This window comes from Akanthomyces muscarius, chromosome 5 (assembly GCF_028009165.1).
Source record: "Akanthomyces muscarius strain Ve6 chromosome 5, whole genome shotgun sequence".
Taxonomy (NCBI): domain Eukaryota; kingdom Fungi; phylum Ascomycota; class Sordariomycetes; order Hypocreales; family Cordycipitaceae; genus Akanthomyces; species Akanthomyces muscarius.
Genome location: NC_079245.1, coordinates 3,000,592 through 3,027,970, shown reverse-complemented (window position 1 = coordinate 3,027,970; position 27,379 = coordinate 3,000,592). Strand labels below are relative to the sequence as shown.

Sequence of the window (27,379 nt, the reverse complement as noted above, 5' to 3'; positions counted from 1 at the left end):
CCGCATCATCAAGAGTCCAGGTCCTTCTCACTTTGCCAGTCAGACCTTCTTTCAGTGAATATGGATTTGGCCAGCTATCCTACGCAGCGGCGGCCACTAAGTCTCTTCATAAAAGTGCAGGAGTTGACAGTGCTGTGCTTGATTCGTGAAAGTACATGTTTTGACATCACGGTAGCGAAATTCGCTACGCGCCAACCATCAAATACGCCTAGTATACATGCCGAAAGCCGAGTATGCGGCCCTCATAGCCCGTCCGCAGGCCCTCATCTATTCACACTCGCTTCGTTCGGGCTCGTTCGGTCGTATCTCTTCGTCACCAGAAACTTCCAGCTTCCTTCTTTCGCTTTTCCGTCTACAAGAAACAAGAAGTCAGCACATCACTCCACATACCCACGTTACCCCGTCAAGAACTTACCCAAGCTTGCTTGCAATCGCGATACGCCCTGTCACAGACCCCGTTAGCACACTCCCGACCACAGCCCAGAGTCAGACGCAAACGCACTGGAAATAGTCGGTGCACATGGATTTGTCGCCGTTGTTTCTGTACAGGCACTTGTAGCTTCGCTGCGCCGCCTCCTGGCATGGATCGTAAAACTCGCTCTTCGATTTCCTAGCATTCGTCCCCCAGTCAGCTTTTTGTCTTTTGTAACAGATCGGTGTCGATTGACGCCGCATACGTTGCGAATTTTTGCTTGGCTTCGCCGGTCCAAGGACTCTGCTCCGAGCCTTCCTCGGGTTTTGACGACATGGCTGTGGGATTTGTGAAATGGTTAATGGGAGAAAAAAGGTCGCGATGCGCCGAGCAGCTAGAAAAACGTCACTCGTCCAATTCGCCCCACATCATCGGAACAAACAAACGTGGAAGATACAATCGCATAACTACCCATGCCTGTTGAAAAAACAATACTCTTCTTATTTCATAGCACTTGGACTACCAGAATCCGTCATTTTCCCAATCCATCGCAGCTTCCGCCTTTTCCGCCGCCAGCAGGCCGTCTCGCGCCTTGGCGATGCAAGCCGCCACCTCGGCACTGCAGCACAGCTCGGCGTCGAGCTCCTTGAGCTTGGGCTCGCCCATGACCGCCAGCGCCGTCAGTCCCAGGTACGAGTGGTAAATGTCCGGCGGCGCCCCCGTCGTCTTGGCGAACCCTCCGATGCGGTGCTGCGTGATGCCCGTCAGGTAGTTGCTGGCCGGTTCCCGGCGCAGCATCGACTCTCTGTCGAGGAGCTAGCACAGGCCTGTCAGTTGAAATAAACACAAGAGCGGTACTTTGAGATGGAAGCATCCTACCGATAGCGCACCGGCTGCCCACCAGAAATAGCAGGTGTCTGCCTTTTTATTCCAGCGGCCGTTGCAGCCGACAAAGGTAGGCGGGCCGTCTAGTTGCAGCTGCGCGAGCTCCTTTTCGATAAAGTTCTCCTCGTCATCCTCGTGCGCCGTTTCTTCGTCAGCGTGGTATATGAACTGCCGATGGGATAGAAACTTGAGGAGCTGTGCGCTGTCCGGGATGTGCTTGTCTGCTGCTTCCGTTCTCTTGCCTGTCGACGCGGGTCGGGAAAGCAAACTCAGCGTGGATAGTGCGCAAAATGTATAACCACCTACCACAAGTCAGTGGTAGAACAGCCGCCGCTGGGATGGAAACATTACCATGCGACTCGTGATGTGACGTTGTCTCGCCCATGCCACCATCATGTGTCTGCGTCTGAGAGATGAACTTGACCAGCTTCTCAAGATTCAAATCCTCCACCCACCTCTCATCCTGTTTGTCCAGATCCCCTCTCATCATCCACCGAATACCCGCCGCCATGTAGCTGTTTCGTACATCATGCCCGCCCACAGACTCTCCCTCCCACAATACCTGTCCCATTGCACCGTCCGCGTCCCTTTGCAGTCGCCTCAACCAAATAAGCAGTTGTCTCCTTTGAACACCAGCAAATGCATTCTGCTCATCCCTCTCCGAGCCCGTGCCGACAGCCGCTAGTGCGAGGAGCACGAGCGCAAAAAAGGTGGCCGCAAGGTTGGCGTCGCCCGCCGAGGCTCCGGCGGGTGCGTGCGTCGCGCTTCCGCAGAAGCCACCGTCTGGATGCTGCAGGCTGAGAACCCACGTCCGGATCGCAGCACGTTCTGGCGCTGTGAGCGGCGACCGCAGCAAGTCCAGCGACGAGACGATGAAGCAGGCGAGTGTGAGCCGGGTGGAGTCGTTGGAGGTGTACGGGGCAGGCAGAAAGCTGCCGTGGCAGCGCTTCCAGTACTTGATGTGCCTCTCTACATCGAGAACAGGGCTCTCGGTAGCGGCCATGATGCAGCGCCAGTTCGACCTTGCCGATGTCGTGTGTGCGATGTTGAAGCATTGCGCGACGTCTTGTCGGGAGCTACCAGCTCAAAGCCCCACCAAGGGCATCCCGATTCTGCCGCATTATGCGGCTGCGTCTTAACTCATTAACCAAATATGAGATGATAATTTTTAATTGTAATACAGCTATCTCTACTGATTCTTTTCAAAACAATGTCCTAGGGATACAAATATTTACACTGCGACAGCGTCTTTAGTCGAGGTGTGGCCAGTTGCATGGCGGACATGACGATCCGCAGCATGGAGCTGACGCCCGCAGCCGGACAAAGGCCAACGGAAACCTGAGGATGTGGCGTATTTGAGTAGTTGCGCGGGCCAAATGGAAAATGGGGCTCCCCATAGATGTGCTAGTCGGTCATCTTGTAATCTTCCTCCATTTAACTTGCAGAGTCATCATCATTTCTCAACGTCTCACACACTTGGCCAACGTCCGTTGTCTTCAGTCGGAACGCTGTCACCGGGTTGCCGTCCTCAAAATCCACGGAAATGAGCCATAGGCCCTGAGCCGTCCAGTTTTTTTCGCTTACGACTAGCAACCCGTAAGGGAAGTAGGCCAAGTTCGATTTATTGTCGTTGCCGTATTGGATATGGGTCTTTAATGCCGACTCAAGGCTGGGCTGGTACAGCGATGATGTTGGCGCGAGGCGAACAAGGTGAATATCTTCCCCACTAGGCACATTTATAACAAGCCCCTGTTCCAAATCCGTTACGAGATGGTTCAGGCTAGTCTCGGAGATTGCGCTTTGGATGGAATACAGAGCCCAAGGGAGAGAATCGGTGCCGCTAACATCGCCTTTTATGATGTGTGGAGCCGCATCTGGGAGATGGTAAGTGTCGTTCTTCTGTTGAGTTGTCATTCTGAGAAAATTGGTATGAATGAGAACCATGAGAAAATGACGAGGCTACAAGCAGAGTAGTCAGTCGAACAGCTCATGACATCATTGCTTACATAAAATGCATGAACATTACGCTCGAAGAAACTGGTGTGAGTCGCATGGAGAGCGAAAGTATATTCATCACGGTCGCGGGTCATATGCGAAATGGTATTGACTCTAGGTTATATGTACATGTCTATAACAAGGTCCCCGTAACATTCTGTTTTGTCTAATCAGCTTCGACATGCTCCTCCACCCTTGTATACTCGCTATTCTTTCTCCAACTTTCGCCCTTGTAGTAGAGGGCAACAGGCACCGAAACCACCACCAGCGTGGCCAGCGCATACACGCTAAAGCCCCAGCCATAGCCCAACTGATTGACAAGCTTGTCTATTGCAAGTGGCAAGAAAGCCCCAGCAAGACAGCGGATGACAATGACAGCCGTCAGTGCAGAGGCTGAGTAAAGACCACAGGCGTCGACGACGTAGGCGGTGAGGGGCGTAAAGGACATGATGAGGGACATGCGGACCCAGACGCAGGCGACAAGGAAGAGGTAGAGGTTCCATTTATACTGGGCACACCAGCCGTAGAGCGCAACGGCAGGGACGATGGTAACGGCGCCGAAAATGGCAATTGGCAGACGGAATTCCGGCAGTCCAACTCCATTGTTGTTGTCACGAAGCTTGACATAGATGCTGTCCAGCCATGACTTGCAGACCATGATGCCGATCAGAGATCCGAGGGCTGCAACGTGTTAGCGAGGTACTTGCTGTAAGAAAGCGGAATCGTTACCATTAGAAAAGAAAGAAAGTCCGGCCGCCGTTGGTGACAAGTGGTAAATGTCCTCGATAATTCTCGGCATCGTAATGGCTGCCACGTAAAAGTGCGAAAACATGATGGCAATGTAAAAAGAAATCGCAATGAGCACGCCGCTGCTGGCAAGCACAGTGACGGGTCGCGCAATGGATAGCCAGAGCGACCTGTACGTGTGCTTGGTCACGGGCTTGTCCATGTCCGACGCTGGGCTCGCAGCGCGCAGCTTGGCGGCGCGGCGGCGCAGGATGGCGGGCTTGTACGTCTCGCGGAAGAAGACAAACGAGATGGAGTAGCACACGGCGGCCAGTACAACGCTGACAAAGATGATGACGCGCCAGCTGAGCGTCTCGATGGCGGCGCCGCTGAACGCGGGGCCGAGCGAGCTGCCGAGGAGCGGCGCGAAGAGGATCATGCTCATGGCGGTGCCGCGCTGCTCGGGGACGAACATGTCGCCAATGATGGCCGGGCCGAGGACGTTGATGGCGACGGCGGCGCCGGTCAGGGCGCGGGTAAAGGTGAGAAAGCGCAGCGTCGGGGCGAGGGCGCCGAGGACGAGGGCGCCGACGAAGAGCACGTTGGCCGTGTTGACGACGGGCGAGCGGCCAAAGAGCTCCGAGAGCGAGCCGATGAGCAGCGGGCCGGCGGCCTCGCCAAGCTCCCAAATGGTGACGAGGAGCACCTCGGACGAGGTGTCGTTGGGGCTGCCGCCGAGGTCGCGGGATATGCGCCGGGCCACGGGCACGACGGAGACGCAGGAAAACGTGCTGTTGCGTGTCAGCAGATGGGAGTCAATCCGAAGGCAAAGACTACATACACAGTAAAGGCAGACATGGCCAGCAAAAATACGATGAACCATTTATACGGCGTCGTCCACTCGAGCGGATTCTCGCTGTCGCCATCCGGGTCAAAGTCGGCGGCGCAGATGGTGTCGACCGAGCTGGTCAGCGCATCCTCGGGGTCGCGGCGATCCGCCAGCAGCGGCGCCGTCTCGTGATCCGCAGCAGGAGCCATGTTTTGCAGGAATAATATGAGATTGAGGCCGCGACTCCAGGGGAATTGAAGCGCAGGAAGCGCGGAGGGAGAGGAGGGGGTGAGGAGGCGAGGCGAGCGGAGGTAAAGAGTCAGATGTGCGGATATTAGAAATCTGACACTGCGGGTCGGTGTGCAGTCTGACGGGCTGAAGCTATACAACAACACCCACACACTGTGCCTTGCGTGCTTTGGAGGCGCTATGATATCTAGGTGGAGGAGGCGATGACGAGCAGAGAGCCGGATTGAAATTTGCTGAAGAGATGAGAAGGCGGGCGGGACATTTAAAAAGCCACCCAGCAAGGGTGGCGGCTGGAGAGCAGAACCCTCGACCAAGACATGCAGCAGGCTAAGATGAATAGTAACTAAGCTGAAGGCGCGGAACATGTCGCGTCCCACAACTATTTACTTGCCGTGAAAAAGCAAGGGTTCTGGGGCTTCATTCGTAGTGCTGCCGGTACCACGCAAGGTTTCGGGGGACGGCCGAGGCCGCTCCCCGAGGTTTCTCAGGTACGCGCCTCATTGGCGAAGCTGTAAGCAGGCATCAAGGTCAAGTCTAGCAGCAGCCCAGCGATTGATGCGGTATAGGCTTTTTCAATCCGTTCAGGCTCGTTTGGTCTTTTTTTTTCTGCTCTCGTCGATGACGATTTCAAGATGATGCGCTCATGATCTAATTCGATGGCCGGTGAGCCACGCACACGTTAGTGCTGACGGGGGGCGATTGGTTCCTCTCCGCAGCTGGAACGGCCGCTAAACCGGGTGGCGTGCTGGCCTGTGGTGGGCAGCTAATCTAATTCCCAAGTGCCTACTGGTAGAGGGGATCATGGCTTCATCGTAGGTTCCTACAAACGCCACTATTGGTTCCATCGAGAGGTTGAACCGATACAGATCGGCTGCATCAAACTTGCAGCCGGACGTAGCACTGCATGATGCACAGTACAACATGCGCTCATACTCGAACGATCTCCGCAGCCATACAATATATCATTGGCTTTGTCCCACAGCCGAGACATTTGTGGTAGGGTGTAGTGAGTAACGTTAGTGCTGCGCAAACACTGAGAAGGTCGATTGATCCAGCCATCTCCGCCGACTTGAGCGCCATATTTCGTCGATCAAGAAGAGTCGATCTAGCAGCGGCTAATTTTACCGGCCGTAACCTCACCGGTGTTCAGTTCCTCTGCCATCGGCTCCTGCCGCCACATCCACTGACTGAGATCCTCTCTCTGTCGCTTGCATCTCCGATACACACAACAACCGTATTCCTTTGCCGGACAGCGAAAGTGTCCACGCTGGCGACCTCACGCAGTCTGTTCCTTGTGGGCCGCTTTGCCGTGGCTCGCCGCGCAGCTATTCCCATAAGGTCGTTGTGGCCGGTACCAGCTTAGCATTTCAATGACCTCGCTCCTAGAACAGTCGCAACGACAATCTTGCCGCCGCCAATATTGATATTCTCCTCGCGCATAGTCTTCTCCGCCCTCACATTGACATGGGCTACGGCTGTGTGCATCTCGGCCGCCAGCCCGCCCCGAACTCGACGTCTGCGGCCACATCCATGCGCCGAGACACGGCGAGAACTGCAGTCAAACACCAAGCTACCCCACCTCCGCAAGCCTCCAGACAAACCTGTGGTGGCTGGCATGCTAGAGAGTCTAATCGTATGATATCCTTCTGCAGCGCGGGCAATTCCTCGGCGTGGCAGCCATCTTGATTGCCACACTGTTGGGGGATCTGCAACCCATCATAGCCCTAACAGTCGCAGACAAGTGACGCCGATTGCGCCGTACGGCTGTACATCTATAGCAATCAGAAGAATCTCTCCCCATGTAAACGATCTACCATCCTAGGCTCATAAATGTTTCGCAGTTGTAAAACTTGTTTAAAGTGTCCAAATTCTAGTTCGCATCATGTTTCTCATTTCATATGGGACAAATCTCATATCTCCTATATACGCAAAACATGTCCATGATCTAAACTTCATACGTCTCATAGCTCGTAACGACCGCCTTGCGCGGCTGCGGTGGCGGCTGCGGATTCTTTGCCTTTTCGCGCTTCTCGTCCTCGACCGACTTGTCCACCCACGCATCAAACATGCCCGCGGCCGCCACCAGCGCCACCGACAGCTGCAGGCCCGCCAGGAACAGATCCCTCTCAATGTCAAACCCGATGCTCTCGCCCCGGACAGGCGGCAGCAGGTCCCACGCGGTCGCCAGCGCCGACCACGCCGCCGCCGCCGGCACCACCAGCACGTCGGCCATGACGAAGCAGTGCGCGTACGGCAGGCCCGCCGCGCGCGACAGCAGCATCGTCAGCGCGAGCGTCAGCGCGTCGAGCAGCCGCTCGCGGTGGCCCGCGCCGTACGTCGCCGGCATGGTGCGCAGGATGTAGCGGTACACGGCGTGCGCGACGATCCACGTCTTGCTGACGGCCGTGTAGACGAGCACGCGGTCGTGCGGGACCAGCGTCTGCAGCCAGCCCTTGTACCGCGCCTGCTGGACGAGCGACGCAAACAGCCAGAAGCCCGCGAGCCGGCCGCACCACCCGCGAAAGGTGCGCTCGGCGGGCACGAGCACCACGCCCAGCCCGACGTACAGGCACACGGCGAGGTTGACGCAGATGGTAAAGGTGCGGAAGTGCCGCACGCGGAAGGAGGCCGGGGCGGAGAGGTAGTAGAGCACAGAGCCGAGGCCGAGCGGGAGCTCGAGGAGGAGGGTGAAGGTCTGCCGCCAGGTCGAGGTGCGGTCAGTGAGCAGGACGACTAGGCTGCTGAGGAGCACCACGCCGAGGAGCAGCTTGCGGCTGCCGACGAGGCAGCCGTAGGCAAAGAGGAGGATCAGGACCAGCCAGCCGTTGAAGGGCCAGTCAATCTTGTATGGGGACACCCCGTTTGGGGGTTGTTGCGCCTCCGACATTCTTTTTTGTGGTTGGTTGGTTGGTTGGTTCGGTGTGTGGTTGGCTGTGATCGGAAACAGGCTCCGAAGCTCGATTAGGTGGTTGGTGAGATTTCGGTGGCCTTTGTCACGTGTAAAATCTAGCCTGCATGCTGCAGCAAGCACTCTCCAACTCCGTTTCTTATTAGTAAGGAACAAATTACGCAATCGGTGCCTTCTTTTAGAATTTTAAATCAGTTGCTTTGCAAGCGATTTCAGGTGTAGCTTTCGCATTCGAGTTGGGCTTCTCCACAAGCACATGCTTGGCGAACGGGCGGTCGCTGCTCAGCGTCTATTGAGCTCGCTTGTAGGCGTAAAATAAAGATGCTTTTAAAAGAGTGAAGCAGAAATTCCAATAAAAGAACTGTAATATTCTGCTACTTGAATATCTGATTTCTAGTTTCATAAAAGCAAAAAGTCGAGATCAGGGTTGTGGTTCAGTGCTACTGCACCGCGCCGTCAGGAATGCAAACGGGCGGGCCGCCAGGATTGAAAGCGTTAAACTCCTGATTAAAGATGGCTATCAGCGCTGTGGGAAAACATCGTCCAACTCGAAGCTCTTACCAGGTGTTGGCCCAGAGGGCATTCCTTCACGGGCGGCTTTCCGGTGTGAGGACAGTCCGTGCCATCAGGCTTGGGGGGCGATGTGGCCAACGCAAGGCCCACGAGGAGGGTCGATGCAGCAATGGTGATGAGCTTCATTTTTATTAGTGTGTAGGGGCAGGGAACATGGATGTAGAGAGAAAAGATTGTGAGGGCAGAGACAAGGAAGCCTACTTATATGTTTTGCGACGATGGATCGGCCAAGCCTTGAGCTTAAAACGGTCTCAAACTTGGCATTCCTGGACGTGGTAATACCTTCTATTTATGAGGCTTCCACCACGCCGGTCTTGCTTGATGCTTGAACTTTTTTCCTTTTTGCCCTGAAGAAATTTCGTCCTTTTAGTTTTTAACCACTCCTGGCGTTAGCAACTCACTGGATGTATATGTGATAGAGGGGCCACGCATCTCTGCTGAAGTCGAAGCCTGGCGTCACAGCAAAGGTGAGACATGGAGAGCCCATCGCAGAGAGGAATGCGAGCCTTTGGACAGACAAAAGCTGAAAATAGTACCATGCTTGCTCCTTGATACTATCAGACTTGACCAACAATATGAAAGCCGCTTATTTTAAACCTGCTGTTCCCGTTCAAGTGATTATGGCCATAGACCTCGGCCGTATGTGGCTGTTGCATCGGGAATGGCCATATCATTCTGGAGCTCCATACACGAGACCAAGAAACCAAAGAGCGATGTGCGGTCGTTTGTAGCTGGAGCTTCAGTGACCTCGTATCCGCCATCACCGGAAAATTTCTTGATCAAGGCAGTGCTGATGAGCACAGTGAATACAGGGTGAAGAGCAAGCAAACGCAGGTCGAACTGTCACCCTTGATTAGCTGCGCAGTGGAAAACGTTTCCTGCAATTCTTCCCGTTCACGCGTGGCCATATAACCTCCACCTCTCTAGATTCTCTCGCAGGCGTGCTTTGTTCAACCTACACATCACACTGCGGAGATTCAACCAGCAAGAAAATGTCGAAACTGGAACATGATAGTTCTGAGTGTGGCGCCAGGTTGAGTGACGCAGTCTCTGCCACGCTGCGTCATGTTGACTACTTCAACCGATTTGCACTCACTATAATCGAAAACGAAAATCAGCGCGAACATCTCCTCCCTAATCTTTGTCCTAGAAACACGTACATCGAGCCGATTGACAACCTGAAGTGACTTCAGCCGCTCCGGAATCATAAAGGAAACCTTGCGGCAAGTCGAATATGAGCGAACCACTCGATTAGCCGCACTCCCCATCACCACAATTATTGGCATGCGTATGCTGGGCCAATATCCTAGCCGAAAATCTTTGAAACCGGGTATATCCGGAGCCTTGTTCCCAGAGATCAGAGCATTTTCGTGTAAGTTGGTTCGATGCCATGGAAGTGGCAGTCATTCTGACGAACAGGTACAGCGGATCCTCAATTGCCTATCTCTGTTCCTTTCATGGTGCAGCACCATATTATGGTCGCCGCCCAAAGCCTAGCCGAGGCAGTCTGCTTTGCTCTTGGCCAGAGTTACCTACCTGATCTCCTCCGAAAGCGAAATTGGGACTGTCCCGAGGCTGCTAGCCTACCGACCTGGCTCGACGCCATCAACGACTATCCTGACGGCTCGACTCAGCTGGCCTTTGATCTCGACAAGACGCACATTCAATCAATGCTTATTCTGCAAAAGACAGTCGCGGAGCGTAGCCCCGTGTCCTACGGCCGCCTGAAGCAAGGCGTCGCAGCCGTCGCAATGCTCGTTGGGCCGCTGAGCCACGGCATGTTTGAGCTCATCGTGCCATATTTACGGAAACTGCACAGTGTCTTAGGAAGTCTTCCTACTCATGTCAATGCACTTTCAAGGATTGCTGGTTGGCAACTGGCTGAGCTCCACGACACCATGGCCGAGATTCACAGAAGGAGGGCGGCGCTCGATGCTGAGGCGGCAGCAGCCCAGCAGCATGCCAAGGACGCCATAGCAAAGTACGAAGCTAAATGGGACGCCGATTACAGAGCGTTATTCAATGCTCAATAGAATGGACAAGGAATTCATCGCACTGCAGGCTTTGCTGGTGGTGTTCTACGGGGGGTCAGACTGTTGCCCAACGTGGAGCCGTCCCCCGCAGAATGATCTGTTTTTTTCTTGGTTATTCAGGCCGCATGTTTATCCAGAAAAAACACAGAATGAATATCTTGCTTGGATGATGATACTTGGTCAACTTTAGGGGGGGGTTAGAAAGGGCGAGATTGACAAGGGTTTGTTATGCAACCGGCACAGGCATATTAGTGAGGGGCCTTCTTCAGAACAACGACTGGCAAACTACCCGACGCTTCATCAGAGAAATAGAGACATTGGCATGTCTTTCTTCCGAATGTAAAATATACCCTCCCGAAAAATGACCGAGCTTTCCCCTCTTCGTTGGCATGTCTTATGTTGGCAAGGCACATGCCGGGCTGCCATGGTCAGAGCTGCCATTCGAACATGTGCACACAGAAAAAAGCCGGTCATTGTCTTGTTCCAAATTGCAGGAGCGTTATGCGCAGATCTCCCTGGAGGTTTTGCCTCTTCGTATTCCTCGCAGCTGCTCAGCCGGGAACATAAAATACCGTCTCGCAGGATCGTCGATACACTACAGGGGTCCTCACGCAGCAGCAGAGCCTCAAGAGCACGCTAGCCATCTCACCTCACACTTTTGACCACTCACCGTCTCGGTTAGACTGGCGGACACTTTCCACCGCCCCGGGCGACCGAGCGGCCGCAAGAAATTACCAATTTTCCCCGCGGTCAACTACCGACCAGAGCGGGTGAGATTGATAGGCGGCGGGACTGGGTCCTGTGAGTGGCGGCTCCCGCGCCGGAGCCGATGGATGCGGGGCAGACAAAGCCCGGGCCAGCCAATTTGGCGTTCGACGTCGACGCGCGCGAGGGAGATGATCTCCAGAGAACTGGTCGACGTCGAAGACAAATTGTGCGCCCGCCCCCACCGCTGACTCCGGATGGCGTGCACATCCTCCACAATCTTGACTGGTTCCCCAGCATGATGGGCGCTGTCAGGCTGTGGTGCTGCGGAGCAAAACTGTCAGGGTTCGTATCTTGTGAGACGCTATTGAAAGTAAGCTACCGAGGATAATTGCATCGCACTGCCTCGTCCGGCAACGCTGTGCCTCTCGGCCGGCCTACGCGAGCGCTAACTAGTCGCCAGTAATGGACCGTCTTGGAGATGAGCCCCAGTCTCGCCGCGGCCCACTTGAAGGGTATTGGTCCAGGACCATGTACTGGTAGTTATATAACATGATCCCATCCCTGGACTTGCCACTATTGTGAAAACTTTAGCACAGGGTCGATTCCTTTACACTCTGCCATCCCAGTCGCAGCATTTCTACAACTTTCACCCGATCCGCGCGGCAAGCCAACCTAGACCCATGCGTCTCCTTACCCTTCTAGCCGCGGCCCTCGCCGGCACCGCGCACGCCCTGCCCGCGTCTCTGCTGCTCCAGGCCCGCGGCGATGCCCCTACCCTTCCCAGCAAAGACTCCTTCTACTTCCCGCAGGGCGACCTCTCCAAGTCGGCGCCGGGCACCATCCTCTCCCAGCGCGCTCCACCCGCCGCCGTCGCCGCCTTTGGCATCGTGCCCGCCAAGCTCAACTACACGCAGCAGCTGCTGTACCGCACGAGCGATAATCACGGCAACGCCATCGCGACGGTGGCGACGGTGCTGGTCCCGCACAACGCCGACCTCGGCAAGCTGCTGTCGTACCAGATTGCCATCGACGCCGCGTCAATTGACTGCGCGCCGTCGTACGCGCTGCAGGAGGACTCGGACCGGGGCGCCCTGGCCGGCACGCTGCTCTCGCAGGCCGAGTTCCTGCTCATCGAGGCCGCGCTGGAGCAGGGGTGGGTGGTCGTGGTGCCCGACTTCCAGGGCCCGCAGTCGTCGTACCTCGCCAACAAGCTCGCGGGGTACGCGACGCTCGACGGTATCCGCGCCGCGCTGGCGTCGACGGCGTCGACGGGCATCATGAGCGACGCCACGGTGACCATGTGGGGGTACTCGGGCGGCAGCCTGGCGAGCCAGTGGGCGGCGGAGCTGCAGCCGGCGTACGCGCCGGAGCTCAAGATTGCCGGCGCGGCGGTCGGCGGCACGGTGCCCAACGTGGCCAACGTCATCAAGGCCATCAACGGGCAGCCGCTCGCGGGCTTCATCCCGACGGGCGTGCTGGGCCTGGCGTCGCAGTACCCGGCGGCCGGGCCGCTCGTCGACGCGGCGCTCAAGCCCGAGTCGAAAGCGCTCTTTTACTCGCCGCTGAAGCAGTGCCTGACGGCCAACGCGGCGGCCTTTCTGTTCAAGGACGTGCTGGGCATGTTTACCGACCGCAACTTTTTGCTGACGAATGAGGTGCTGGTGGGCATCACAGAGGAAAACAGCCTGGTGGGCAAGACGACGCCGACGATTCCGCTCTTCTGGTACAAGTCGGCCATGGACGAGGTCAGCCCCGTGGCCGACTCGGACAAGCTGGTGGACACGTACTGCGCCGCGGGGGCGTCGGTCGAGTACGTGCGCGACGTGCTGTCGAACCACGGCGCGTACGCGGTGATTGGCGCGCCGCTGGCGTTTTCGTGGCTGAAAGGGGTCATGGAGGGCGGCCAGGGCGTGCCAAAGACGGGGTGCAGCAGGAAGACGCAGCTGTCGGGGGTGCTGGACAAGTCGCAGTTTGAGGTGCTGCCGAAGCTGGTGGCGGACACGCTGCTGGATCTGCTGGGCAAGAATGTCGGGCCGATCTAGAGCCTAGGTGTTGTGTGGCATGGGATAGCCGTCGAGGCCGGAGACGGACCAATGTGATATTTGTCAGAAGAATACGACGACGATTGCATCGTGGAAATGGCTGCTGTAATTTATCGTTGCCCTGCTGCGATGTCGCCTAGGGTGCCTGTCTCCCTGAGTACAGCACAGTGGCTTGCTAGCAGGCATTGAGTATTAATTCGATTGTAATCTTGGACCGCGCAATGTTGCGTCGGCATTTCATAAGTGGCGGTTGAGTTAATTTCAATGAATGCTCTCCGTTTGTTTCATGCAGCCCTGTAGGGTAGTTTTTACGTACTCGCCCAGCGCTGGTTGGCGTTACTTGCGATGTGTGGCTTGGCATGTGGAGACGGCAACAGCAAGGACAGTCGAGAAGTGATGCATCACCTCGGAGCCGAGCGCAGAGTGGACGGTGCCAAAGTCAAAACCTCGAGCGATACGTTTGTCTGTCTGAACAAATGGCGTCTCGGGCGACGACCGAATGCTTCGTGTAGAAAATTTCCGTGTACTGGGGGGGCATCTGATCTCCGCATCTCGGCCGATGAAGAAAGCAATAAATCTGCCAAAATCTGCCGGGCTTCAAATTAGCGGAGCGATGGCCACTTACCACGATACAGCCCTTGCAGCGATCTACCGTGCCACCGCAGAACTGCCCACTAACGTTAAGCTACCTGACTCACGTTAGTGACTAGAGGTCCACCAACACGCACGGCGCTGGGCTACCTCGGTTTGGCCTGCTGCTCGCACTCCGGCCAACCAGCGTCCAAGCCACCCACATGCCGATGCAGTGTGCTTGGTTGCAAGGAAATCGTCCCCCGCGTTCTTCTTTCTTTCAGCAGCTTACTGGTAACTACCTACGGCCAAGAGGGTTTCAGGCTACCCCGCGTGCGATTCATCCCAGGAATCCAACCAACGACCTGTCCAAGCGCTTGCTTGCCTGTCCGACTCGCTGGGCTGCCCACTCTGCCACGCTGTCCAGCGGTAAATGCCGCTCCGCTGATCCCCGTCTTGTCTTACGACGACGGCCGGTTTGCATCGAGTCCTCTGAAGTCTTCTCGACCGAGGCCGTTCTCCGTGCCCGTGCCCGCCCCCAAAAGGATCATCGCCCGTGCCTCCGCATCCGTACCGGTCTCGCTCCCTCTCCCCATCTCTCCCCAAACTAGCTGCCAAACGCCGTTTCACTGTCAAGCACCTTGTCGGACCTCCCTTTAAGCATCTTCCATCTTCTAGCCCTAACTACGCCATTTTTTCTTTTTCCTTCATCGTCTTCATCGATAATTCCACTAACCTGCTGATCCCGCCTGTCTTGCTTTTATTAATCCAAAGCTGGTTTACCTCTGTTACACCTTTTCTTTTACGTCACCACACGGCCACTGCCGCCACCACCACCACATCGTCTGCATTGATAATTCCATTAACCTGGTGGTCTCGTCTGTCTTGCTTTTATCAATCCAACGCTGGTTTACTCTGTTACACCTTTTCTTTTACGTCACCATACGGCCACTGCCGCCACCACCACCACCACCCACCCATGGACACGAAACCTCCGCCCAAGCCCCGGCGCACCCTCACCGAGGAACAGCTCGGCAAGAAGCGCCGCATCGACAAGCTCAAGCACCGAGAGAACCGCGCAGAGAACAAGACGCGCCTCGAAAACATTGAGCGCGATGTCTCTTTTCTCCGCGACACCATCGGCGACTTGATGATGCAGCTGCGCCAGCTCAACCACGGCGCCGGCGCACTGGAGCAATCACCAACCACGTCCCACGACGGATCACACCATCAACACAATCACCATCATCATCACCAGCTGCACCAGCATGCTCTCTCCGACCAGCTCGTGTGCATGCCCAAGACAGAGCCCTGGGCCTCGTCCTCGGACGACGCCACCACCCCGCTGACCACGACGGCCCCCAGCATGCCGCAGGTCGGCGCCGCCTTTTACGACCCGGCCGCCGACCCCATCACGCAACGGCTCTACGCGCAGCACATCTTCCCACAGCAACCGCTCGAGGCGCAGATGGACATGGAGGCGCTGCTCGCCGAGATCCGCGGCCACGAGCAGCCCGTCGTCGAGTGCCGCTGCGGCAAGCCGCACAGCGCCGACGTCCAGTGCACCGAGCGCATCGCCGTCATCATGGCCGTCGAGTTTAGCAACGTCTCCAACCAGACGAGCCTGCGCGCTGCCACGGCCCCGCGCAACCCGAGCTTGACGGATATGCTGCTGCACCACACCGACATGTCCAACCCGCTCTCCGCCATCCTGTCGACGATTCTGCGGCAATACGACGTTGCGCATGTCGACTCGATGTGCGGCATATTTCTCCTATCCTATCGACTATTGCGTGTACGTTTGCCAATCCAAAATGTGCCCCGGGAATTGAGTTGCTAATAATGACTGCGTTTTGAATAGTGGCGCTACTATCCGTCAGCACAGTCCCTGGCCGATGTCCCGACCATTATGCGCCCGACGCAGGCCCAGATCACGATACCGCACCCCAAGTGCATCGACTTCCTACCCTTCCCCGCCCTCCGCAACCACCTCTGCCTCAACCAGCACACCGACGTCCGACACTCGGTGGACCTGTACCTGCGGTCGTTTCGGCTGAACCTGCCGCCCGGCAAGAGCCTCATGAGCAAGACGGAGCGCGGCTCCTTTGAGCTGCACCCCGAGTTTGAGATGCTGGCGTCGGACCTGCGCAACTGGGACCTTGGCCCGCCGTGGTCAGACTACTTTCCACACTTGCGCCAGTTTCTGTACTGATTGAGTCGGAACCTGACTTGGGGGGGGGGCTTGGTTTGGGACAACTGGGACGGCGTGGTGCTTAATACAAGGACGGTCTCTTTTATTTTGGTGTGGCGCTTTTCTTTTTTCTTTATTGTTATAGGATCAGGCAAGCTGGCAACGGTTCTCGGTTTGGGCATCTTACCTGGTCATCACATCCCATCGTTTTCACGATATGGGTCAGTTTATTGCATTTTATCTCAGTGGATACATCATTTGAATCATAATTATCGTACGGTTCAAGTAAACTAGGTGGCTAGTGCAAGATTTTCAGCAGTGAAATCCAAGTCGTAGAAACTAGGTCAGCTTCGACTGAACTCTCCCGACGCCGAAGACAGGGAAGCACCTAGAAGCTTGTAACTAGGTATCCATATGCAATACTGCACAAACGTCATTCAGTCTTTCATTACTGTGTCAAAATGCAATCCTGCCGAAAGAGAATTCAGTCATTTGCTATTTCTGAAACACCTTGGTTGGTGAGCTGCGAGCCCGTTGCCGTTATGCCACGTCGAGCGCCACAGTGCCAGCAAGCAGCGCCACAGCCACTACCTAGGCTCTGGAGCTTTAATTGATTGCTGCAGCTCCCGCACAGCGCGTGCATGGCACTGCCTGTCACCCAAGTTACGCGGCGAGCCTCCTCTTACAAAGCTCCCCCCCGTACAACAATTCTACAAACGTCCTACAATATCTTTACCCGCCCCCCGTGCTCTTTTTCTTTGACATTTTCGTTCGTTTCCCATCCCTTTCACCTTTGTTTCTTCCATCCCGTCACTGCCCCCCCCCCTTGCAATTCTGGCCTGCCACACACACCCCGCTTTGTCCGATTTACAGGTACAAGGGGCGCCGCCAAACAAAGCCACGCCAGGGCGACCTTCATTTTTCCTTCTTTGCGACACGCGACTCTCTCCTCTTACAAGTACTCGACACAACCCAGCGGACGTAGAACGGGCGTCTATCTTCAGCAACGAGCTGCACTGACATCGCGACCCACGGACTAGTACAACCGCGCCTTAACCACCCTACGACGACGAGAGCTCTACCACTTCAGATATCCTTTTGCGACAGAGAACACACGACACGATCGGCGACAAAGGACAACGACTACAGACGAACATACAAAAAAACCGACAAGATGGCGCTCATATCAGGCAAAACCATCATCACCTCGATATCCCTCTTCCATCTCACCATGGCCTACTTTATGCTCTTCAACCCGCGCACCGTGGATGATCAGATTCTCGTCTACATTCTCGGGCGCAGCATGGGACTGGTACGCGCCCAACTTCCCCCATCGCCCCATCCCACTCCCCAAGTATCACCAGCCATTTTTGACGAATAAATGCTAACTTCGTGGCTCGTTCCACAGCCCCCTGCGCGAGGACTCGACGCGCCCTCCCCCGCGCTCGCTTTCCTCGGTGTCGTGCTCGCCATGCTGGGCCTGAGCGACCTCGTCTCCCTCGGCATGCCCGAAGAGCTCGGCGCTCTCTACTATTGGGGCACTCAAGGTTTCCGTCCTCCGCGTCGCTCGACAAGTCGTACTTCCAAGAAAATGACTAACGAATCTCATTTTTTCACTGTAGCACCCATCAGGTTCATGTTTTCCATGTGCCTCGTCTTTTACAGCTACGTCTTTGGCCCGAGCGGTCCCTTTGGCACGTTCTTGCCGGGCTCGAGTCGCAGACCCGCCATCCTTGGAGGCAGCGGCTCCGCGACGGACGGGCTGAAGAACCGCGTCATCTTTACCTTTATGTTCATCGAAATGGTGGCCTGGTTCTGGCTCTGGGTGACGCTGCGCGAGGAGAGGGGTGGTGTTGTGGAGCGGTTGCGCAAGCAGCAGCAACGCAGCGCCCGGTGAAGGAACCTACAAAAGCACGTGGTCTGTGTAAGAATAAAAGGAGGACGGGTAGAATGAGGCGCTTAATGAATGAATGGGGCGCACACACTTTTTTGTATACTACTGTAGTAGTGATGGGAAACGAAAACAACACTCGACGCTTAGGGTTCTCTCGGGCCGCTTTGTGCATCGATGGTTAGTGTGTAACGATGATGTGTCTGCTATACAACCAACACCAGGCGCTTGGAATGGTGACTGAACGCAGTACAAGTACGACGGAGGTATTTCTTCGCTGCTTCTTTCTCATTTCGAGAGCACAATATTTTGTTCTACAAAAGCTGCTTGTCTCGCCCTCGAGCATCACTACTTTGCCAAGTCAAATGCTGTATCCAAGCTTTGCACTCTGCACTCCCCCAAGTTCTTGCCTGCTCTCTCTCTCCATCTACACAGTTTTACGCGCACGAAGAAAAAAAACACAACAACAACAACGACATCCGGCCTTTCATCATGTATGGTGGTGGCGGTTATTATGTCCCATCAACTGTGTGGACATATGTGCCTCCTCCTCCTCCTCCGCCGCCTCCACCTCCGCCACCAATCTACAGCGTCACCTATCCCATTCCCATCTACGGCTACCCCGGAGGAGGCTGCCATACCTCCAAGACGAACTTCTCGGGTCGTCTCGCCGGCATTCCCTTTACCGGCAAGGCCTACACGACGGATTGCTATTGGTAGATTTAGGGTCGGCGGCATCTGAAATTGCACAATGGGGCATGGACTGGGAGGCAGGAGACTGGGGCTGCTAACACTCAGAGCACGACGGAGCGTCTTTTTTGGATGGCAGTTCTGTGGGAGGTAAGGGAAGGGGCTGGTGGTCGGTACTGGGGTGGTGTGACATCTATCTGGTAAGTCTCCTAATGAATCTCAACTGACCAACACTTGCTAACATTCAACCCTTAGACGATAGCTATCACGCTTGGCGCTGCGTCACCTGCGAGGAGGTATTGAATCTGTATTCATTTCTTTAGTAAACAATGGAGTTCGTTATTGTCATTTAATACGCTTTGCAGCTGCGATGTTTCTCATTGGTTCCGTGTGTCAGCCGCCACTCTTACAACTGTAATGCAAAGCAGCAGACGCTAGAATTTCAACGGCTCACGAATTCTTCAACAAAAGACTCGTGGCAATGGAACACGCAGGGCCTGTCTGCTTTGAGTGCATGACTGCAGAGAGATGGTCAGCTTGCAGAGCGTCGCAAATACGACTGGGACAGCCAAAGAACTGAGTAGCCAGGGCTCCTTGTTATCAGCATGCTGCAAGGTAATCAGAGCAGATTTGGAACTGTCGACACATGAATATTTCTCATACCATTACTCGTTATTTGGTTTATCCCGTTTATCCCGTTTATCCCGTTTATCCCGTTTATCCCATTTACTCAATGCGTACTTGTGGCGCAGTAATTCTGCGGACAGTCCAGTCTCGGACAGTCCAGTCTCGGACAGTGGCCTGTAGAGATTACGCTTCACTAGGGACCCCTAACCTTTATCAGGTCATGCTTGGATGGCCTTCCGAGGTTTGACAACAAACAAGAGGTCAGATGTATTCTTTTCCGCGAGACATCTCTCATCCTTTCGGCACGCGAGTAGTATAGGCATGTTAATTATCATGGATGGTTGATGGTTGCTTTTTGGCTTCTTGCTAATATTGTATAAGAGTATCGGCATAAATACAGGACTAGTGTATTAATCATAATTTCACACAATCTCTCATCAATTCGCAATATAATCTATTCCAACCTATATCCAAGACACTGAGGCTCTCGTGCGGCTTCGTGCTCCCGAACACGGGTCCATTTGTCTGCGTGGGAAGCCAATTTCGACATCATTTTCAATTCTTCTGAATCGATGGCATGCCGTCAACAAGAAACTATTCATTCAAAGTTCGCTCCCGGAGCCCCCTTCTCCTTCCAGAAGCTTTTTCTGGCGAGCCCCGTAGCCATGAGTAGGATCCGTCAAGTATGCTTCCAAGCCCTCCGGAGCATCCAAGATAAAATCAAGGTGGATCCAATTCCACTCCTCGTCAGGAATGGCAGGCCCTGGGGGTAGTGTCTTGAAGAGGTCCACGCTCTCGGCCTCCTTGAGCTGCTCCTTGATCGTATCCGAACGAAACTTGTTCTTCTTGTCTTGTTGAGTCCGCCACTCGTTGTATTCATCGCCGTTAGAGGCTGACTTCTTGTAGATGTGGAAAAACTTCCGAGCATACTTGTCCTCTGCCTCCCACGACTTCTTGCTAGCGACATGCACAGTTATGTGATCTTCCTCATCGGGCGAGTAATCCGACTGGTGATACCTAGAACTGCAAGTCACAGCGCAGCAGGGAAACCGTCAGCCAATGGGAATGGTTTCAGCGAATGTGTGAGGGAGAAGGGAACTTGCAGGACAACAATTACATGGGCTGGCTGGCCATCGGGCGGCGGCTTGGTTCCCGCGCGATCCTGTGGGCCGTTAACGACATTGGTCATCTAGTGAGTGAATACATCATTGAGTACATTGTCGCTTTTATCCCATGATTCTGCAAATCCCTTCAGAATTTTCAGGTCATGGTACAACTCTTCGCGGCTCTTCGGGGACTGGCGAAGATAGAGTATGGTCAGAGGTCGCTTTCCCCAGTTGGAGTTCCAGCCTTCAAGTACAACATGTCCTGCCGACCTTGGCAGGGCAGTCTCCTTCAATGCATTTTTCTCGAGTCTTCTCCCCATTGCACCGTTTTGTGTAGTTCTCTCCATTGGATCGTGTTGAGGGAAGCGAGAATGGGGCGATGAAAGACAACTGCCTCGAGTAGAGCAGTTCTTGGTCTTGGAGGCCAAAGCATAGCTTTTATACTCGTTCGAAACATGATCTCTTAGTTACATGAGAGCCAGGCCGTGACCCAAAAGGCTGGGGTCCCATGTATGCTTTTGGCGTCGAACGAGACATCGCGAGCGGAAGCCGCCCAGCTACGTGACGACGAGCACCTGTCTTCATTTGTGGCACGAATTTTGGACCTCAACCGCTGTGGCTGGATTTGCAACTCTCCGCGGTTAAGCAATTATCAAAAACTCATAATAAATCTCGCAGCAAGCTCTGGGTGCACTGGCCTGTGTAGTGCACCTCGTCAACGAGCGAAGTCCGGAATCACACTTGCACGCGACACCGACGCAGCGTTAGGACAGCTCAGTTTGCTCTTCTTCCAACTGTCCACTATCATTGGTTATCCACAGTGTATTTGCGTCGAACAGTTACAGTTGGACTTGTATTTAGCCTTTTGCCGCCGGTGTTGCTCTGGGGCTACTGTTGGCTCGCAGCCAGTGGAGCCAACATGTTGCACAGCTATGCTACCTCTCGTGTATCTGTTTGCTACCTACCTTTCTCCCTTCCAAGGTATCTAGGCAGCAGTCACTTCGGCAGTCCACACATCTCGCCGTTTCTCGATCTTCGACTACTCGTTCTCTCTGCGGCACAAGTCCGCCGAAATGCCAGCTCCAGATGCAGGCTACAGCCAAAACGATCTCTTCTACCACATTGGCATGTCCGCCGAGATAGAAGATCTCTCTCGTTACAAGCAAAATGGACTTCACCCCATCATCCTGGGACAGGTGCTCCCTGAACCGAAAACGTGCGTCGATGTGCCTGACAAAGAGCCCAGATACAGAATCATGTTCAAGCTGGGATTCGGCGCATTCTCAACGGTCTGGATGGCGCGGGACATAGTCGAGGAGTGAGTGCTCAATTTCAGATAGTACTTTGCATGAAAGCTGACTTACCCAGTCGCTGGGTCTCTGTCAAAATTTGTGAAGGCTCTGGAAAACCGACGAAAAGTACTGAAGTGGCCATTTTGACCGAGATACGCGATACTTGCCAAGGAAAGCCAGGTTTTGACCACATTGTCCAGTTGTTTTGACTCATTCATTATTGAGGGCCCCAATGGATTCCACGAGTGCATTGTGACTGAGGTCATTGCTTCCTCGGCAGATTACACTTTCATCAACGAGACTTCATCAGCGGTTTCCGTGCGCCAGATAGCGCAAGCATTCACCCTGATACATGATTGTGGCATAGCACACGGAGGTAGGGCAGCTACGCGTCAGTCTGTTTATTTGCGATTTTGAAGCTGACAATCTCTAGATCCCCACCTGGCCAACTTTGGAGTTGCGCTCCCTCAAATGGACGACGTTGCTCAGGCCAAAGAGTCGCGAAGCCATGGCTCGGTGGCAGTCTAGATTGTGTAGAGGGTAGAAAGCCTTGTGCCGCGTTCAATTTGTTCCTTTCTGTAGAAGAGTACGTGCGCTTTCCCATGATGCTTGCTGGTGTACAACTAAGTATAAGGCGAGACATGTGTTGGCTGTCGATGGCATGGGAAACACTTACACCGCGCCAATGGGCTGGACATGAACAGGCACCCCAAAAATGCGCCACGATACCCTGGTCTTCCCTTGCCAAGAATGAATGGGTGGAACCAGCTCCAGCTGCTTATTCGAAGCTTATTATTGTCGCCCTACCGAATCCGCTACCGATCTTCCCTGCTTTGTGCTGCGCCGACCGTGGGCCCGGACCCCGACCAGCCGGACCACCTTTCCCGAAACAGCGCCAACGTCATCGTCATCGATCTCATCACAGCTATTAGCCATGACCCATTCGCCCCCAGCACAGCAAAATCCGGTTTCGAATCATCTGTTACGCGGCCGCCCTGGGACCTGTACCCTTTTTGCCATCGTCCCCAGTGCCTGCCTAATTGCCCATCCATAAAAGCCACCTAGTACCCGTGCTCGTGCCGTTGCATTGTGCCCGTTCCCACCACCATTTCATCTCTGGCACACCAAGACCAACCAACATCCATCCAATCGTCAAATCACCATCCACCATGCATCTGCCTACTTCCCAACAGCTTCTCGCCAGCGGCCTCGCCCTGACCAACGTCCTCAGTACGTCCTTGCCTTTCCCTCTCGCTTCAAGCAAAACCGTGCATTCGCTAACACCTCTTCCGCAGCCGGCGACTCCGTCTCCAAGGGCTCCGTCCTCGACTACGCCGTCGAAAAGTGCATCGACGGCGACGGCAACGTCCGCTGCTCCAAGCCCTTCCCCGTCAAGGCCGACGGCTGCTACAAGCTGTCCTGGACCACCGACGGCACCCTCTCGCACACGACGGTCGAGGTCCGCGACGCCGGCTCCGGCGAGATGGTCTACTACCGCGACACCAACGGCGAGTGGAAGCCCGAGAAGAACGAGCTCGTCTACCTCGACTTCAAGCCCAAGGTCTGGAAGACGGGCAACGACACGGTCGACTACGAGGTCACGAGCTGCGAGAAGAGCAATGAGCTGTAGAGTTGTAGAGCTCTTGGCAATGAATAAATAAATAAATAAATAAAAGGGAACACAACGGCACTCTATACAATGAAACAATAACCGCTAGCGACTAGCTCATACTTTATAATACATTCTTCTTCGCTTCTCAATGTATCTTGCTAGTGTTTGCCAATCCTATGTGGTGTGATGTGCATGTACCTCACTCAGCACATGCAATTAATTTTCCATTTTCGCGGCCTGAAACAAAATGGGTATAGTTGGTTCCAGCAGGACTAACAAGTACAAAACAAAAATGCCAAAAATGCACAATGCAAACGCGCAGGTCCCTACAGACGGGATGGATTATTTAACCCCCGCAGCCGCACCGTTTTCTTGGCTCGCACGCCCACGCGTGTCGTTGAGATCCAGCGCCGACGGCATCTCCTCGTCTTCGATAATCTGCTCTTCCACAATCTCACCCGGCCCGCCCACAATCGGGTTAAACATCTCAACCTCTTCAATCTCCTCCTCCTCCGGCACGTGGTCCTCATCTTCCTCCTGGATGCCGGGAATCGCCACCTCGGTCGACCGCCTCAGGTTGGAGCCGCTGCCGCTGCGCGAATGCGAGCCCGAGCTCGAATTTCGCGATGACGAGATCGTGGGCAGGTTCAGGCTAGGCCCCTTGAAGAGGTTCTTCTTGCGCTTGGCAAACTGCACGCCGCCCGCAAACGGGTTGGGGGAGCCGGGAGCGCGACTACCGCCCGGCATGCCCTCATTGTACATCTGCAGCGGAGGCGGCGGCCCGGGAGAGCCTCGAACAAGGCGAATGTTGGACGGGAATCCGTGCGAGGTCGGTGTGGCGGGCAAGACCTTGACGGAATGATGCGGCGAGTGCGTTCGACCCAGAGGTGCCTTGGACGTGGAGACTGATCCTGTTGAGCTGGTGGATGACGCTTTCGAGTGCGTGTGGTGATGGTGATGTAGCGAGCGGACGGAGGAGACGGACGAAGACGTGGACTTGCGGCCGCGCAGACCAGCAGAGGAGCGTCGCACAGTCGACCGAGGCGTCATTGGCGCTGGCGAGAGGGACTGTCTTTTGTACGCTTGCGAACTGCTCGAGACTCGCGGTCGATGTGGCTGCGATGCCGTCACACTGCTCGTGGTGCTGCTCCTAGAGAGCACTCGGCGTGGTGCCGGTGAAGCTGCCTTGGCATAGTGGCCGTTAGCCACCACGCCCTTGGGCAGCGGCGCCGTGCCACGGATGCCCGGGCTATTTGAAGAGTTTGGATACTTGCTCGTTTGTGGACGAGGGCTCGCGTCCTTGTCCGTGCTCTTGCTCTCCTTGTTGTGAAGGTCTGGCGTGCTCCTACTCGCATGACGCTCATGACCCTTGCGTCGGACCTTGGCGTTCTCCTTGAACCAGTGCGTCCAGTGCTTCCAGTGAGCCATGATGCCGGGCTTCTTCTTCAACTTGAACGGCCCGTTGGCCTTGCCATTGCTCATCGCCCCGGGGCTGGGCTGCGCTCTACTGTTAAATGAATCAGCCGTTGTGATGAGATGCAGTGTTGATCCGCGTGACCTTGCACTACGGATCACGCCTTCCTTGGGCGGTGGTATAGGCCGATGGTTGTGAGAAGTTGAAACGGACCGTATGGACTGCTCATCAGCTGGCCGTGGGGACTCGCCTCCACTCGCCGAGCCATTCTCCCTCGCTACTTCAGTCAGCTCGGGAAGGTCCGTTATCGTAATGTCGTAGTATCCTGCGCTTCGGCGGTCGCTGCGTCCGCGACGCTGTGAAGGTGTATCCCCGAGTCGGATGAATTGTGAGGTGAGACCTCCGTCTTCATCTACATCCTGCAATGTCGGCGCCAGACGCTCAAGACGGCTTGAGGCGGCCGATAGACGGCGTAGACTTCGTTCCGTCTCCTTCTCGCGGCGTTTCTTTTCGCGTCGCTTCATTTTACGCTCCTCCTTTTCCAGCAGCAATATCCACCAGCCAGTCAGCGCATCGCATCGTTGCGCAAGTACGCTTTCTATCACTGCATCGATATCCACGCCGGCACTCCTCATGCGATGTAGACAATCCTTTTCCAAATGCGAGGCAAACGGAGGCTGTGGCTTGATCTCAAGGATCGCTTGCTGAGCTGCAGCATGGTCAGCTAGAAAAGGGTGAGCCAGAATCTCTGGTAAGCTGGGTCGCAAGATCGGCCGCTTTGACAAAAGCGCTTTAATCAGCGACACCGCATCGGGCGGCAAGTGGTCTGGGTACTTGGGCTCTTGGCCCAGAATCCGTGATCGCGTAATGTTGTCATCGTCGTCGTCAAATGGCAATTCGCCACAGAGCAGTGAATAGAGAATGATGCCTAGGCTCCAAACATCGACCTTTTCACCAGCATACTTTTCGCCCTTGAGCATTTCAGGCGCAGAGTAGCATATCGTACCGCAAAAGGTCTGCAGGTGGTTCACCCGGCCCTCGTATTCTCGCGTAAATCCAAAATCCACCAGCTTGACATTTTCGTGCTTGTCAAAGAGTATATTTTCGAGTTTGAGATCGCGGTGCACGCAAGATTGCAGGTGCACATAGCTGACGGCGCCGACCAGCTGCGCAAAGATCTTTTGCACTTTATCGACGGGGAGCGGACCATGGTCTAAAAGGTAGTTGTACAACTCATCGCCTGTAGTACGTTAATACCCGATCGCACCATTGTCGCGTGGTACAACGCACCGGAGCAGTATTCTAGAACAAGCCACACAAGGCTCTCTGTTACAATGACTTCGTACAGCCGGGCAATATGGGGGTGCACGAATTGTCGGTGATGGTGGATTTCGCGGGCGAGATTCGAGTCGCTCTTGTTGGCCGACTTGAGAACAACCTATATGGACATGAGCGGCCGCGACAGGGGGGCGCCAGCGAGAAGGGAGAGCAGCGCACCTTGGAGCCATTGGTGAGCTTGTGCGTGGCTAGGTAGACCTTTCCGAAAGATCCCTTGCCAATTAATCGCCCGAGGGTATAGTTTCCGACCGATTTGAGGTCGTTGCTCGAAAATTCGCTGTTGGCTGGTTAGCTGCCACGGCCGAGGCGCGGTGTCGCGGGATCGTGGGTAACTGACTTGAGCAGCTCCTGGTAGGAGTGTGCGAGCTAGAAGAAAAAGGAAGAAAACATCGTCAGTACCACAGAGTCCAATTGCATTAACAGGTAGCGTTGGCTTGTTTGAGGCGCATGCGGCATCGTCAATGAAGGCGAAAAAAAGCAAAGCAGCCACCGGGGTGTGTTGGCAGTCATGTACCTTGGTCCTCCGGCCCTGGTGGTCGGCCTTGCCTTTGGGGGCAGCCTGCATTGCGGTAAAGTCAATTCAGTGTCGTGGATTCGCGCGGTCTCGTCTGGAATCGAAAAGGGGTCGTTTCGGCGTAGAGGGTGCTCGAAGGCACGAATCGAGAGCGCGCAGGCGGAATGCTTCTTTGCGCCGGGCAGGGGTATAGTGACGCGAGAAGGAAGACGCTAGCACCCGGTACGTTCGGCCCGTCTTCCCCTTGAAAGTGTATATGCAAAAGGATTGAAAGGAATGGACGCCGTCGACCGGGCTGAGTGTGGAGAGAAACACGCAGGACCGGCGCAGATGGGTTATCAACGTGTTTGCGCGATGGAGAAGAAGAGCGGTGGGACTTTGAGGCTCTCCAAGTCAGTGGCGGCGGGAAGGCCCATCAGGAGCTATTTTAGGGGAGAAGCCGCCAAAACACGCGGCACTCTAGCGCTCAGGGAACCCAAAACGCCCTATTTTGGTAGCAACAGCCCGCTAAAAGACTAATCCCAATCCATGGCGTCACTGACAGTAACCTTGGCCTTGGGTGCCTCGTCAGGCACTATCAGGCACTGATTCTCAGCCTCCCTCTCCCTGCCCAAGTCCATCTGAGACAGCCCGTCATCCGTTCTCGAGGGCAACGAAGTCACCAATTAATTCTCACCGGCGTCTTCATAATGTCCTCAGAATATTGTTGCATTGATGTACTCCTAGTTCACTCCAGCCCCAATTTCCAACTGCATTCAACTTTTGTTTTCCTTT

The 27,379-nt window shown here is 55.0% G+C and overlaps 15 protein-coding genes across 16 annotated transcripts; 8 read left to right on the top strand and 7 right to left on the bottom strand.

The window, feature by feature from the left end:
- Positions 1-313: 313 nt before the first annotated feature.
- Positions 314-748, bottom strand: LMH87_010337 (uncharacterized protein; the record flags this gene model as incomplete). Its single annotated transcript, XM_056197482.1, has 4 exons — positions 314-352; positions 416-443; positions 503-610; positions 678-748. The coding sequence occupies 4 exons, from the start codon at positions 746-748 to the stop codon at positions 314-316; spliced, it is 246 nt and encodes an 81-aa protein (XP_056054527.1).
- A 183-nt stretch (positions 749-931) lies between these two features.
- Positions 932-2,300, bottom strand: LMH87_010336 (uncharacterized protein; the record flags this gene model as incomplete). The annotated part of the gene is made up of 3 exons (XM_056197481.1): positions 932-1,228; positions 1,292-1,599; positions 1,649-2,300. 3 exons carry the CDS (start codon positions 2,298-2,300, stop codon positions 932-934), a joined length of 1,257 nt encoding a protein of 418 aa, XP_056054526.1.
- A 1,158-nt stretch (positions 2,301-3,458) lies between these two features.
- LMH87_010335 (uncharacterized protein) lies at positions 3,459-5,056 on the bottom strand (the record flags this gene model as incomplete). The annotated part of the gene is made up of 3 exons (XM_056197480.1): positions 3,459-3,973; positions 4,022-4,809; positions 4,860-5,056. The coding sequence occupies 3 exons, from the start codon at positions 5,054-5,056 to the stop codon at positions 3,459-3,461; spliced, it is 1,500 nt and encodes a 499-aa protein (XP_056054525.1).
- A 1,985-nt stretch (positions 5,057-7,041) lies between these two features.
- On the bottom strand, positions 7,042-7,983 carry LMH87_010334 (uncharacterized protein; the record flags this gene model as incomplete). Its single annotated transcript, XM_056197479.1, has 1 exon — positions 7,042-7,983. One exon carries the CDS (start codon positions 7,981-7,983, stop codon positions 7,042-7,044), a length of 942 nt encoding a protein of 313 aa, XP_056054524.1.
- Positions 7,984-8,444: 461 nt separating this feature from the next.
- On the bottom strand, positions 8,445-8,703 carry LMH87_010333 (uncharacterized protein; the record flags this gene model as incomplete). The annotated part of the gene is made up of 2 exons (XM_056197478.1): positions 8,445-8,507; positions 8,566-8,703. The coding sequence occupies 2 exons, from the start codon at positions 8,701-8,703 to the stop codon at positions 8,445-8,447; spliced, it is 201 nt and encodes a 66-aa protein (XP_056054523.1).
- Positions 8,704-9,861: 1,158 nt separating this feature from the next.
- On the top strand, positions 9,862-10,610 carry LMH87_010332 (uncharacterized protein; the record flags this gene model as incomplete). Its single annotated transcript, XM_056197476.1, has 2 exons — positions 9,862-9,949; positions 10,003-10,610. The coding sequence occupies 2 exons, from the start codon at positions 9,862-9,864 to the stop codon at positions 10,608-10,610; spliced, it is 696 nt and encodes a 231-aa protein (XP_056054522.1).
- An 829-nt stretch (positions 10,611-11,439) lies between these two features.
- LMH87_010331 (uncharacterized protein) lies at positions 11,440-11,781 on the top strand (the record flags this gene model as incomplete). Its single annotated transcript, XM_056197475.1, has 2 exons — positions 11,440-11,688; positions 11,779-11,781. The coding sequence occupies 2 exons, from the start codon at positions 11,440-11,442 to the stop codon at positions 11,779-11,781; spliced, it is 252 nt and encodes an 83-aa protein (XP_056054521.1).
- A 217-nt stretch (positions 11,782-11,998) lies between these two features.
- Positions 11,999-13,360, top strand: LMH87_010330 (uncharacterized protein; the record flags this gene model as incomplete). 2 transcript variants are annotated; one of them, XM_056197473.1, is made up of 1 exon in its annotated part: positions 11,999-13,360. In XM_056197473.1, one exon carries the CDS (start codon positions 11,999-12,001, stop codon positions 13,358-13,360), a length of 1,362 nt encoding a protein of 453 aa, XP_056054520.1. The 2 variants fall into 2 exon arrangements, with proteins under 2 accessions (XP_056054520.1, XP_056054519.1); XM_056197474.1 differs by having other exon boundaries at positions 12,596-13,360.
- A 1,549-nt stretch (positions 13,361-14,909) lies between these two features.
- Positions 14,910-16,142, top strand: LMH87_010329 (uncharacterized protein; the record flags this gene model as incomplete). The annotated part of the gene is made up of 2 exons (XM_056197472.1): positions 14,910-15,725; positions 15,792-16,142. The coding sequence occupies 2 exons, from the start codon at positions 14,910-14,912 to the stop codon at positions 16,140-16,142; spliced, it is 1,167 nt and encodes a 388-aa protein (XP_056054518.1).
- Positions 16,143-16,582: 440 nt separating this feature from the next.
- Positions 16,583-18,018, top strand: LMH87_010328 (uncharacterized protein; the record flags this gene model as incomplete). The annotated part of the gene is made up of 5 exons (XM_056197471.1): positions 16,583-16,639; positions 16,995-17,079; positions 17,162-17,433; positions 17,530-17,668; positions 17,744-18,018. The coding sequence occupies 5 exons, from the start codon at positions 16,583-16,585 to the stop codon at positions 18,016-18,018; spliced, it is 828 nt and encodes a 275-aa protein (XP_056054517.1).
- A 486-nt stretch (positions 18,019-18,504) lies between these two features.
- LMH87_010327 (uncharacterized protein) lies at positions 18,505-19,005 on the top strand (the record flags this gene model as incomplete). The annotated part of the gene is made up of 3 exons (XM_056197470.1): positions 18,505-18,728; positions 18,842-18,902; positions 18,958-19,005. The coding sequence occupies 3 exons, from the start codon at positions 18,505-18,507 to the stop codon at positions 19,003-19,005; spliced, it is 333 nt and encodes a 110-aa protein (XP_056054516.1).
- Positions 19,006-19,931: 926 nt separating this feature from the next.
- Positions 19,932-20,518, bottom strand: LMH87_010326 (uncharacterized protein; the record flags this gene model as incomplete). The annotated part of the gene is made up of 2 exons (XM_056197469.1): positions 19,932-20,352; positions 20,433-20,518. The coding sequence occupies 2 exons, from the start codon at positions 20,516-20,518 to the stop codon at positions 19,932-19,934; spliced, it is 507 nt and encodes a 168-aa protein (XP_056054515.1).
- A 990-nt stretch (positions 20,519-21,508) lies between these two features.
- Positions 21,509-22,255, top strand: LMH87_010325 (uncharacterized protein; the record flags this gene model as incomplete). The annotated part of the gene is made up of 4 exons (XM_056197468.1): positions 21,509-21,753; positions 21,804-21,853; positions 22,008-22,103; positions 22,161-22,255. 4 exons carry the CDS (start codon positions 21,509-21,511, stop codon positions 22,253-22,255), a joined length of 486 nt encoding a protein of 161 aa, XP_056054514.1.
- Positions 22,256-22,896: 641 nt separating this feature from the next.
- On the top strand, positions 22,897-23,357 carry LMH87_010324 (uncharacterized protein; the record flags this gene model as incomplete). Its single annotated transcript, XM_056197467.1, has 2 exons — positions 22,897-22,957; positions 23,023-23,357. The coding sequence occupies 2 exons, from the start codon at positions 22,897-22,899 to the stop codon at positions 23,355-23,357; spliced, it is 396 nt and encodes a 131-aa protein (XP_056054513.1).
- Positions 23,358-23,681: 324 nt separating this feature from the next.
- Positions 23,682-26,656, bottom strand: LMH87_010323 (uncharacterized protein; the record flags this gene model as incomplete). The annotated part of the gene is made up of 6 exons (XM_056197466.1): positions 23,682-24,846; positions 24,967-25,993; positions 26,044-26,191; positions 26,251-26,368; positions 26,429-26,457; positions 26,606-26,656. 6 exons carry the CDS (start codon positions 26,654-26,656, stop codon positions 23,682-23,684), a joined length of 2,538 nt encoding a protein of 845 aa, XP_056054512.1.
- Between the last annotated feature and the right edge of the window lie 723 nt (positions 26,657-27,379).